Below are 12770 nucleotides of genomic sequence, written 5' to 3' on the forward strand. Positions count from 1 at the left end.
TGCTCTCTGAGATCATTCACAAAATTGACGTGCTGGCTGCATTGCAACCAATGGATGGGGATTAATCATGTACCGTATTCCCTATGCCTGTTTTTGGGGACTAACTAATTCAACCACCCGAATATGTTTAAAGGTCAATTAGGTTAGATATCATTTGAACACATATACTATATATATATATAAAAAATGAAACATTTAAAACAGTACATAAACATTGTTAAAATATGAAAGGAAGTTTATTTAAAATTTCTACTTATAATAAAACTTAAAAATAAATTGTATGTTACAAAAATACAGCACAAATTATGCATCATAAATATAACAATTGAGAAGTCAGAAAATTCCATAAATATCTCCTCACTATAAATCACAAGGCACAGGGGATTACAAAATGTAACAAAACATTCAAGTTCAAAAGGTGCAACTTAACTTGTTAACCCAATTTTCTCAATGCAAATCCCCTCAATATACAGTCTTTCACACTATCAAAGTCTCTCTACCACCTATAAGGGACAGTCAGGAGAAATGTTATCCGATACTCTCCACTTGACTGGATGGGTGCAGCTCCAACAACGCTCAAGAAGATTAATAGTAAGACAAAGCAATTGGCTTTATCAGCAGCCTATCTTAAACACCTTAAACATGTCTCCACAACTAGCAGACTGTGGCTCTAGTGTGTGCCATCTACAAGATGCAGTGCAGAAACTCACCAGGCTTCTGTGCAGCACTTCCAAACTCATGACCTCCACCAACTAGAAGGACAAGGACAGCAGGTGCATTGGAACACCTACACCTGCATATTCTCTTCCAAGTCAAATACCATTCCAACTTGGGACAAGTATGGTTTCATCATTATTATTAGATCAAGATCTTAGAACTTCCTACCTAACAGCACCGAAGCAACACCTTCACCACACAGCAGCCAATGGAAGAAGACAACATACCATCACTTCCACAAGGGAAATTAGGGATGGGCAATAACTTCCAGCTCTGCCAGCGATGCATGTATCCCAAGAACGAATCAAGGAAATGTGTACATCACTTCCAAAACATAGAAAAAAAGTCACCCAGCACAGAAATGAGAAAGGTAACAGGCCCTATATATGAAATTATTTACTCTAGAATGATAGGCACATAAGCCATTTTCTCTCCAGCACATTTCCAAATTCTGCATATGCTCATCTTGGTTACCACTGTGATGTACTAAATACTCATCTAGTACGGCATCACAATTTAATATTTTACATTCCCCCATGCAGGGAGCTAGCTGGCATCCATGCTCTGTGTGGCTCACATGGGAACAGGTAGAGAGGTTTTGCCTAAAAGTGATGTTTGTGTATTCTCTATTTAAATAAGGCTGCTCATAGTAATAATAATAATAATAATAATCACTTATTGTCACAAGTAGGCTTCAATGAAGTTACTGTGAAAAGCCCCTTGTCGCCACATTCCGCCTCCTGTTCGGGGAGGCCGGTACGGGAATTGAACCCGCGCTGCTGCCTTGTTCTGCATTACAAGCCAGCTGTTTAGCCCACTGTGCTAAACCAGCCCCTAGTGACACCACAAGCCCTGACCAGAATGGAGATGATTTGCTGACACAAAGCATCAATACTTTCTCTGCTTTTGGAAACAGTTTCCAAGCAATTTCAGACCTGTGCAACAAAATATGCAACTATCTTCTTCTGAAGTTGTGAAAAACACACATCTCGCACACACCCCTGACTGGTGACAGGCAACATGATTTGTTGACTGCACAAGGCAACGCAAAATTTTAGATGCTGGAAGGATGCATCTGCCAAGCATTTTCAGCTTTTATTCAAAGACTTGTTTCTAGAACTAACAAGGTTGTTTCGTAGAATTCACATGATCATTAATTACAATTTTGGAGGTGGGGAAAAAATTACCTTTATGTTGAGGGCTAAAGGAGCAGGATTTGGCCAACGACTGAACAGTACAATACAATTTTGGTTGGTTGAATAACCCAATGCTCAAAGTTCGGCAGGTGTTGAGCACAAGAATGCCAGTGCAAGTATTGATACAATGACCTGAGAGGTTTCATCCGCAATCAAAGCTTTTAGACACCAACCTGTGCTGAACTCCATGATGAAATAATTGGTGCTGTACATATTACAGAGCTGCTTCACTTCAAAGTGACATGGTGCAAAGTCGTGTTAAAAGTGCATTGTGAAAGAATCTGCCCCACTTACATTGCATGGGGCAGAATTTCCAGAACACAGGCTGGAACTGAAAAGAAAATTATTAAAATGAAACAAAAGCAAAATGTTACAGTTGCTGGAAATGAGAAATAGAGAGAAAATTTAGGAAATGCTAACAGGTCAGGTAGCATCTGTGGAGAGAGAACTAGTGTTAACTTTTGAAATGAAATGAAAATCGCTTATTGTCACGAGTAGGCTTCAATTAAGTTACTGTGAAAAGCCCCTAGTCGCCACATTCCGGCGCCTGTTCGGGGAGGCTGTTACGGGAATCGAACCGTGTTGCTGACCTGCTTGGTGTGCTTTCAAAGCCAGTGACTTAGCCCTGTGCTAAACAGCCCCTTTTCCGGTCAAGAACGTTTTATTAGACCTTTTGTGAGTTCTGATAAAAATGATCATTGACCTCAAATGTTGGACTGAATTATTCCAATCCTATGGAGATGAGTTTGGAGGCAGGCAAATGTCACAGAAAACCCTGTTGTGACTGCTCCTGATTCTGTTCCGCCTCCAAATGACTTTCCAGGGACAGGCTGCCTGGGGAATTGGCTCCTTGCTTCATGGAGGCGAGCAAGCAATTAAGACCCCGTAACAAGCCATTTTACCAGTGTTACAACTCTCCCACCATCGCCCAGCAACAGCAACCCTCTCAGCTGCCCATAAGTAATTGGTAGCATTAGGGGGCTGCAACTATCCAAGGGGTCCAGGGGCAGCTGAAGGCACTCTTCTTGAGAGATCAATCCTCCACCCTGAAGTCCCTCAGAGTACTTTGCTATCTTTTTCACTACTAAAGTGGGAGGCCTTTGTGAGTGCTCCCATTACAAGGTACCCCCAGGTCTCCCTCTTTTCCAGTAGTGCTCAGCTTTTCTTGTGAGGCTGTCATCTGGATCATTGCTGCGGGCCCACCGATTGGGCCTTCCACCATCCTTAATTAATTGGCAAATGTGGAGGCAACTAATAAAGAGGTTGCCCCATGTAAAGTTGCTCCATAAGGCATACCCGAGGGCATGCACAGGACCTGCATATAGTCACAAATTGGGGTCGCAACCCCCTTGGGACAATTTAGCCTGTTAAATTAGATTCTCTCTCCACAGAAGTTGCTTTACCTGATTATTTCCAAAATTTTCTCTTTTTATGAAATCAATGACGTGTTTTATGTTCCTTAACAATTTACCCATCCATACACCATGATTTCCGCAGTTTTACAAAATGACAAACTCCCTTCTTCGACTCCCCCACAAGTGCTCACAATGATTGGCAGAATTCTGGGGTGAAATAACCCGCCTTCAGAAGTTGGAATCCTGGCGTTTCAGTGGCCGTGATGGTGAAGTAACAATGACACTGTCAGAATCATCTGATTCCACTTCTCCTGAAGTTTGAGGCTGGTATCGATTGGACCTCGCTGGAATTGAAGAAAACCATGTGGATGCCAAACACTGTTATTTGAATATTGTCAGAGTAGAAATAGACTGGATGTTAGGCTGTTCCTCTGTTCCCAAAATTCTGGGCCTCTGGGATAAGTTGGTGGCTAATGATGTGGGTTCTGACTCTCAGCCAACAAGATAGAGCTGAGCAGCAATTGTTTCATGTACAAGATGTTTATCAATGACACATGGTCCATGTGATCTCGGACTTGTTTCCAATGCCTGAGAGGGGGGGGGGGGGGGTGGGGTCAGAGAGAAATTTTCCAGAGATCAGTTTTTCTTATTGATCCTGGAGTTTTCCTTCTGGGATTCCAGAGCTGCAGGGAATGGAAGGATGGGGGACGGAGTGTAAGTGAGGTGGGTGAAAATTTAAGAACAGAGTATAGTGGGAACAGGAGGTGGCCATTTAGCCCCTCAAATCTGTTCCCGCCATTTCATGAGTTCAGGGCATCATGGCTAATCTGCAATCTAAACCCATTTACCAGCTCTTTTCCCATATGCCTTAGTATATTTGGTGAATGAAAGTCTATCAATTTCATTTTAAAGGAAAAATTGATCAAGTATCTATTATTGCTTCCTGGAGGGAGTTCCAAACTTCTACCACCCTTTGCGTGAAGAAGTGTACACTGATTTAATTACCACAAAGTCTAGCACAAATTTTTAGACTATGCCCCATAGTCCTCAACTCCCCAACCAGCAGAAATAGTTTCTCACATTTTACCCCATCTCTTCCCCTGATGGTCTTGAAAACATCAATCAAATCACCATTAACCTTCTAAAATCCAGAGATTACAACCTTAATTTGTTTATTCTCTTCTCATAGCTTAAACCTTGAGTCCAGATGTCAGTTTAATAAATCGATGCCGTATTCTTGCCAAGGCAAAAAATATCCTTCCTAAGGTACAATGGCTAAAAATGCTCGCAGTACTTCAAAGTGTCTTCTACCAGAGCTTTGTATAGCTGAAGCATGAATTCTATCCCTTGTATTTGACTCCTCTAGATGTAAAGGCCAGAATTCCATTAGACTTTTGGGTATTTTATGTCCCTGTTTTGTGACATTATTTTTAAAAATAAATTTAGTGTACCCAATTATTTTTTTTATCCGATTAAGGGATAATTTAGTGTGACCAATCCACCTAACCTGCACATCTTTGGGTTGTGGGGGTGGAACCCATGCAGACTCGGGGAGAACGTGCAAACTTCACACATACAGTGACCCGGGGTCAGGATCAAACCCGGGTCCTCAGCGCCGTAGGCAGCAGTGCTAACCACTGCACCACCTGGTTTTGTGACATTATAGTGATATGTGTACATGAAGCCTCAAATCTCTTTGGCTGTCACCATTTAAAAAATACCCTATTCTACACTTTTCGGGATCAAGTGGATAACCTCACATTTTCTTATATTGAAATCCATTAATCACAGTTTTTTGCCCATTCACTTCATCTATCAATATTTGAGTAATTTTATGCTTCTATCTCCACTGCTTACAATTTCACCTATCTTTCGATCATCAGCAAATTTGGATGTGACTTGCTATCCCATCATCCAAGTCATTATTGGATATAGCCAATAGTTGAGGCCCAAACACAGGGCACCACTAGTTACCTCCTGTCAATCAGAATACCTGCCCATCATCCCTACCCTCAGTCTCTTGACACTTTGCCAATTTCCTAACTCGGTCAATAATTTGCCTTTAATTCCATGAGCTTCAACTTTAGCCAAAAGTCTCTTCAGGGGGATTTTCTCAAATACCTTCTGGAAGTTCATATAAATTCCCCTGTTCCCTCCTTTAGTCACCGCTTCAAAAATAAATTAATCAGATTCATCAGTCATGTTGGCTGCCTCTGCTCAGCTGAAAATATTCAAGGTGTTCAGACACTCTGTCCTTAATTATAGACGCTAGACATTTCCCAAGAGATGTTAGGCAAACTGGTCTATAATTCCTTAGTTTGCTTCTGTCACCTTCCTTAAATAGCATTGTAGAATATGCAATTTTCCCATCCAAAGGAATGGTTCCCAAACTGACAGAATTTTGAAAGGTTCTACTTAGAGTATCCAAAATGTTCTCAGTCACATATTTTTTTAAAATGCAGAGATAGAAACCATCTGATCAAACCATCACAGGCTTGTTGGAATAGTTAAGAGCTCATGGAATAAAAAGATAGTAACATGGGTACAAAATTGACTGAGTGACATGAAACAGAGAGTAGTGATGGAGGGTTGTCTTTTTGCTTGGAGGAAAATTTGTTGTGGAGTTCCCCAGGGTAGGTGTTAGGACCCCAGCTGTTCCGGATATATATTAATGACCTCGACTTTGGTGTACAGGACATTTTGAAATTTGAGGATGACATGAAACTTGGAATTATTGTGAACTGTGAGCTTTGAACTGTATTCAAACTTCAAAAGGGAATGGACAGGTAGGTGGAATGGATGCACACCTGATAGATAAAATTTAATGCAGAGAAGTATGAAGCAAGTCATTTTGGTTGGAAGTGATTCATGTTGGTCAAATAAGTAGTATAATTTTAAAAAGGGTGCAGGAGCAGAGGAACCTGGGAGTATATATATATGTGGACAAAATGAATCACAATAAGTTAATAAGCAAGTTCAGGAAGTAATTCAGAAAGCAAATGGAATGTTGCTGTTTATTCCAAGACGAATGTATTATAAAAGTAAGGAAGTTTTGCCATAATTGTACAGGAATATTGAGTACAATTTTGGCCTCCTTACTTGAGAAAAGATATAAATAGCATTCGACTTGGGCCTGTCTGAAGCTTGGGGGATTCTGGCATGGGTTCGCAGACGTTATGTCGGAGGTCTTGAAGGTAAAGGCGGTCCCGAGTCCAGAAGTGGCAATCTTGGGAGTGTCGGAAGACCCGGGAGTCCAGAGGGTGAGAGGGGCCAACGTTTTGGCCTTTGTGTCTTTAATAGCCCAGAGACGAATCTTGTTGGGATAGATGTACTTCACGAGAGCAGTGGATAGTAGGATTATTGAATATTTTTAAGGTGGAGTTCGATAGTTATTGATCGACAAGGGAGTCAAAGGGCATAGGGGGTAGACAGGAAAGTGGAGCTGAGGCTACATTCAGATCAACCATGATCTTACTGAGTGGTGGAGCAGGCTCTCGGAGACAAATGACCTACTTCGGTTCCTAACTCATTTGCATAAATCGTTGAAGGTAGTAGGACAGGTAGTGAGAGTGGTGAATCAAACAAACAAGATTCTGGATAAATAGGAGCATGAAATCAAAAGCAATGAAATAATGATAAACCTGTACAAAACACTGGTTCAGCCTTAATTGGAGCATTGTGTCCAGTTTTGGGCACTACACTTTAGGAAGGATGTGAAGGCATTGGAGAAGGTGCAGAAAAGATTCACGATAATGGTTTCAGGGATGAAAGAGCTCAGTTATATGGATAGATTGGAGCAGCTGGGACAGTTCTCATTGGAGATGAGAATGTTGAGGCTAAAATTGATTGAGGTATTCAAAATTATGAGGGTACTGGACAGAGTAGAGAGAGAAATTGTAACATTGGTGGAATGATTGAAAATCAAAGGACACAGATGTAAGGTAATTGGCAAAAAAAAAGGCAACAGTTTTTAAAATGTTTTTAAGCAGTGAGTGGTTTGGATCTGGCATGCATTGCCTGAAGTGGAGGTAGATTCAATCATGGCATTCAAAAGGAAATTTGATCATTATCTGAAAAGATACAAAATGCAGGGCTATGGGGAAAAGATGGGGGAGTAGCAATAGGTGGATTGCTCTTGTAAAGAGGCAGCAAGTATATGATGGGTCAAATGGCCCCCTTATATGCTCTAACCATGCTATGATTTGATGGTCTTGGTAATTTGCCACTTGTACCTTGTAGTGTCATTAATTTATCCACTATTGCTGTCTTGCTCATATTAATTTTGTTGAGTCCTTGATTTGGCAAGATTGATGAGTGGCACGGTAGCACAGTGGTTATCACTGTTGTTTCAAGCACCAGGGACCCAGGTTCGAATCCCGGCTTGGGTCACTGTCTGTGCGGAACCTGCACGTTCGCCCCGTGTCTGCGTGTGTTTCCTCCAGGCGCTCCAGTTCCTCCCACAACCCCCGAAAGACGTGCTTGTTAGGTGAATTGGACATTCTGAATTCTCCCTCAGTGTACCCGAACAGGTGCTGAAATGTAGCAACTAGGGGATTTTCACAGAAACTTCATTGCAGCGTTAATGTAACCCTACTTGTGACACTAATAAAGATTATTATTGTCTGGCATGCTGACCGATTCCTCTGCTATGAATAACGACACAAAGTAATTATTCAGCATGAAGCAGATCTTTTCTTGCTTGTCAATTTCTTATGTTCATATTTGTTAATTTAATACTGAATTCATGCAACTTCACAATCAGTTGTACGTCTTTGTTTTAGGTGAGATTTTGACCCGAGTCAGACAAGGATTGCCTCCCTCTATCTGTGTTCCAAAACACAAATGATGAATTCCATCATGAGGTTGCTGGAGTGGGGTGGGGAGGGCAGGGGGAATACCTCAATCTGATTTTGTCAACCACACTGCACGAGACAGCCCACTGACATGGGACTCATCCTGGGAGCTGGTGAGCAAATGTGACGTCCTGGTGTTGGACTAGTTTTGTTTTTCTGCAATTACCGAACCATAGAGGGCTCTCCCTACTGCAGTTTCAGTCTGCATTGCATCCATGGCAATGATCCTGGCCAGTGAATGTTCCACTTGGTATGTCAATTTTGGTTACAGAAACCTCGGAGACCTTGTGAGATTCCTCATAGAAACCGCCAACATCCCCAGGGCAAGACAGATTTAGAAATTCCTTGACTACTATCTTTATGGTGACTTCTTAGAAATTTCTTTATCAAGTCTCTTGCTTCCTTAACAATGGACACCTAGTGCCTATTGAATCAAAGGCTAGTAGGGGATCATCATCTTTGGAGGAGAAGGACAAAAAATTGGGATATAAAGAAAGAAAAAATAAATGGTTTATAAAGGAATTGGCAATAAAAACAAGTGTGACCCAAATGCAAGAATACTTACACGTTGATGGTCTATTTGGTGATATCTTCAACTTCTTTGAAAGCTCTGCTTCTTCTTGGTCTTCATCCTCGAATATATCTTCCTCTATTTCATCAATATATTCATCATCTTTAAGGTACCCTGCAACAAGAATACATAAAATGTACAGGCCATTTGACCCCAAAGGTCTGTGCAGGTGTTTATGGTCACCAGGAGTCATGTCCCAGCATCTAATCCTATCAGCATATTCTTCCGATAAAAGAAAATTACTGCAGATGCTGGAATCTGAAACAAAAACAAAAAATACTGGACAATCTCAGCAGGTCTGACAGCACCTGTGGAGAGAAAGGGAGCTAACGTTTCGAGTCTGGATGGCTCTTTGTCAAAACTAGCGAGAACTCCAAATGGGGTCAGATTTATACTGTAGTGGGGGAGGGGCGGGGTGTGGAGCGGTGGGGCTGGATAGGGGGCCAGCGATAGGTGGAAATAGACAAGGATGTTGAGGACAGAAGACAAAAGGAATGCAAATGGGGGTGATTAAGGCCAAGAAGGCTGCTGATAGTGACACATAAAGAGTTTAAATTGTGTGAATGGCAGAACAAAGTTGAGCAGTGTGTCAAAGGACAACTAGGAACAGTTGACCCAAGTGGAGTGGGGTGAACAATGATGAGCGAAAAATAGATCAATGGGAGAAATGAAAATAAAAATACATTGATAGAAATAAAAATGGGGTGAAGGTGGAGGAGAGAGTTCACAGTCTGAAGTTTTTGAACGCAATGTTATCTCCGGAAGGCTGTAACGTGCCTAATCGGAAGAATATTCTTCCGTTCCTTTCTCCCTCATGTACCTATCCAGCTTTTCCTTAAATTTGTGCTATTTGCTTCAACTACTACTTGTGGAAATGAGTTCCACATTCTCTGGATGAAGTAGTTCCTCCTGAATTTCTTCTTGGATTTATTAGAGTCAGAGTCATTACAGCACAGTCATCAAATCCATGCTTGCTCTATATAGAGTGTAAAAGTCCTTCCTGTTTATTTCCTTTATCTCCATTTTCTTTTCTTTTATTATTTTTGGTCCATAGACCCATATTCGGAATGTGCTTTTAAGCAGAGGACTCAAGCTGAAGCAGCCTGCTTGTCAGGCTCTGCCAAGGACCTCAGATATTTTAAAATAAAATCTAATGTCATTTATATCATGACTCTGGGTCAAGTAGGGCTGGAATTAACTGCGCATTAGCCCAAGATAATGTGACAAGAGCAATCCAGTTCATCCAATATCCTGCTCCTATCCTGTAGTCCTGCAAGTTTATTTCCATCAAATACCCATCCAATTTCCTTTTGAAATCATGGATCACTTCTGCTTCTATCACACTCGGAGGCAATGAGTTCCAGGTCATTACCAGTCACTGTTTCAAAAGGTTCTCCCTCATCTGCAATGTCCCTGTATCTCTTACCCAAAGCCATAATTCTGTGACCCTGCCTCTAGGGCTTGTATGAGCAACTAATGAAAACTGCTTTTCTTTGTCTGGTTAATCTAAACCTTTCATAACCTTATACACAACTAATAGATCTACCTCGATCTCCTTTGCTCCAAGGAAAACAATGCAGCTTCTCCTACCCAATCTTGCTGTGAAAATCACTCACCCCGGAACCATTCTGGTAAATTTCCTCTGCATCCTGAAGGGCCCTCAGATCCTTCTCAAAGTTTGATGACGAAATTGGATCTAACATTATAGTTGTGTCCCAAACACAGCTTTATGCAGTGATGCACTATCAATTACAACGAGAGTAGAGTGTAATCGAGGTTTTATTAAGCAGAGATGTGTAGCCTCCTGCAGCTGCTGCCGAAATGGCTGCAGCTCGGTGAGCCCACACATTTATACTCCGCCTACTGGGCGGAGTCAGCAGGCAAGGATCTACCCCCGTACCTGTAATACATGAGCCTTACCGTATTACATCTCGTATGTGATACAACAGTGGTGACAACCACATTCATCCCCTGTTAAAAAAAAGAGTCCAGCGGGGGTGGTGGAAAAACTATTTACATGCATTTTAAGGTTAACATTTTGGTGTAAGTTCACAAATTCAGCCAATCAGGTGCCTTGATCCTCCGTTATGAGCGCCACAGTCCAGGTGGCGATGCAGGCGTCGGCTCGGTCACCGGTGACTCTGGGAGCGTGTAGACCTCATCTTCATCCCCGGGTGAGACCAAGGGGAAGACGGATCGTCGTGGAGCTGTGGTGAGGTGGGAGGAGGAAGGGTGGCACGGGGCGGTGGAGGGGGGGGGGGGGGACCAGCTGGTGCCAGGCCCATGAGGGAGACTGTATTTTGGCGGCCGTCGGGGTATGCCACGTAGGTGTACTGCTGGTTTGCATGGAGTAGCTGTACCCTCTCGACCAACGGGTCTGCCTTGTGGAGGCGAACGTGCTTGCGGAGGAGAACGGGTCCTGGAGCTGCCAGCCATGTTGGGAGCGAAACCCCAGAGGTGGACTTCCTGGGGAAGGCAAGGAGACGTTCATGGGGGGTTGCATTAGTCGCAGTGCAAAGTAGCAATCGGATAGAGTGAAGGGCGTCGGGGAGGACCTCCTGCCAGCGGGAGACCGGGAGAATTTTGGACCATAGGGCAAGATGGACGGCCTTCCAGACCATCCCATTCTCTCGCTCCACCTGCCCGTTTCCCTGGGGGTTGTAGCTGGTCGTCCTGCTTGAGGCGATGCCCTTGCTCAGCAGGTACTGATGCAGCTCATCACTCATAAAGGAGGATCCCCGGCGCTGTGGATGTAGGCGGGGAAACCGAACAGGACGAAGATGGTGTTGAGTGCTTTGATGACTGTGGCAGACGTCATATCGGGGCATGGAATAGCGAAGGGGAATCTGGAGTATTCGTTGACCACGTTAAGGAAGTACGTGTTTTGGTCGGTGAAAGGGAGGGGCCCTTTGAAATCCACGCTGAGGCATTCAAAGGGGTGGGAGGCCTTCACTAGATGCGCGTGGTCTGGCCGGTAGAAGTGTGGCTTGCACTCCGCGCAGACCTGGCAGTCTCTGGTGATAGCCTGACCTTCTCAATGGAGTAGGGCAGATTGCGGGCCTTTATGAAGTGAAAGAACCGGGTGACCCCTGGGTGACAGAGAGCGTCGTGTAGGGTCCGGAGTCGGTCCACTTGTGCGCTGGCACATGTACCTCGGGACATGGCATCGGGGGGCTCATTGAGCTTACCGGGGCGATACAAAATCTCGTAATTGTAGGTGGAGAGCTCGATCCTCCACCTCAAGATTTTATCATTTTTGATCTTGCTCCGCTGTGTGTTATTGAACATGAAGGCAACCGACCGTTGGTCAGTGAGGAGTGAATCTCCTGCCGGCCAGGTAATGCCTCCAATGCCGCTCAGCTTCTACGATGGCTTGGACATCCTTCTCGACGGAGGAGTGCCGAATTTCAGAGGCATGGAGGGTGCCTGAAAAGAATGCCACGGGCCTGCCTGCCTGGTTGAGGTTGACGGCCAGAGCGACGTCTGATGCATCGCCCTCGACTTGGAAGGGGAGTGTTTCGTTGACTGCGTGCATCGCGGTCTTGGCGATGTCGGCCTTGATATGGTTGAAGGCCTGGTGAGCCTTGGCCGTCAAGGGAAAAGCGGTGGAGTGAATGTGTGGGCGGGCCTTGTCCGCATAGTTAAGGATCCACTGGGCGTAGTATGAGAAGAACTCCAGGCATCGTTTGAGGGCCTTGGGGCAGTGGGGGAGGGGGAGTTCCACGAGGGGGTGCAAGCGGTCGGGGTCGGGCCCTAGAACTCCATTTTGCACCACATAGCCGAGGATGGCTAAGCGGTTGGTGCTGAACACACACTTCTCCTTGTTGTACGTAAGGTCGAGGAGTTTGGCGGTGTGGAGGAATTAGGAAAGGTTAGCGTCGTGGTCCTGCTGGTCGTGGCGACAGATGGTGACGCTATCCAGGTACGGGAAGGTGGCCCGCAGTCCGTACCAGTCAACCATTCGGTCCATCTCCTGTTGGAAGACCGAGACCCCATTAGTGACGCCAAAGGGAACCCTAAGGAAGTGATAAAGGTGGCCATCTGCTTCAAACGCAGTGTACGGGTGGTCCGCCTTGCA

General features: G+C 44.1%; 1 protein-coding gene across 1 annotated transcript in view; it reads right to left on the reverse strand.

Annotated features, from left to right (window-relative positions):
• Positions 1-223: 223 nt before the first annotated feature.
• Positions 224-12770, reverse strand: part of iqce (IQ motif containing E) — a 95831-nt gene continuing 83284 nt past the window's right edge. Inside the window, exons 19-20 of the mRNA XM_038819591.1 lie at positions 8687-8806; positions 224-3612 (exon numbers count right to left, since the gene is read on the reverse strand). Of these exons, the coding sequence (XP_038675519.1) occupies positions 3497-3612; positions 8687-8806 (236 nt within the window). The 3' untranslated portion in view covers positions 224-3496. The remainder of the gene's footprint in view (positions 3613-8686; positions 8807-12770) is intronic.

This window comes from Scyliorhinus canicula, chromosome 15 (assembly GCF_902713615.1).
Source record: "Scyliorhinus canicula chromosome 15, sScyCan1.1, whole genome shotgun sequence".
In the NCBI taxonomy this organism is placed as follows: Eukaryota; Metazoa; Chordata; class Chondrichthyes; order Carcharhiniformes; family Scyliorhinidae; genus Scyliorhinus; species Scyliorhinus canicula.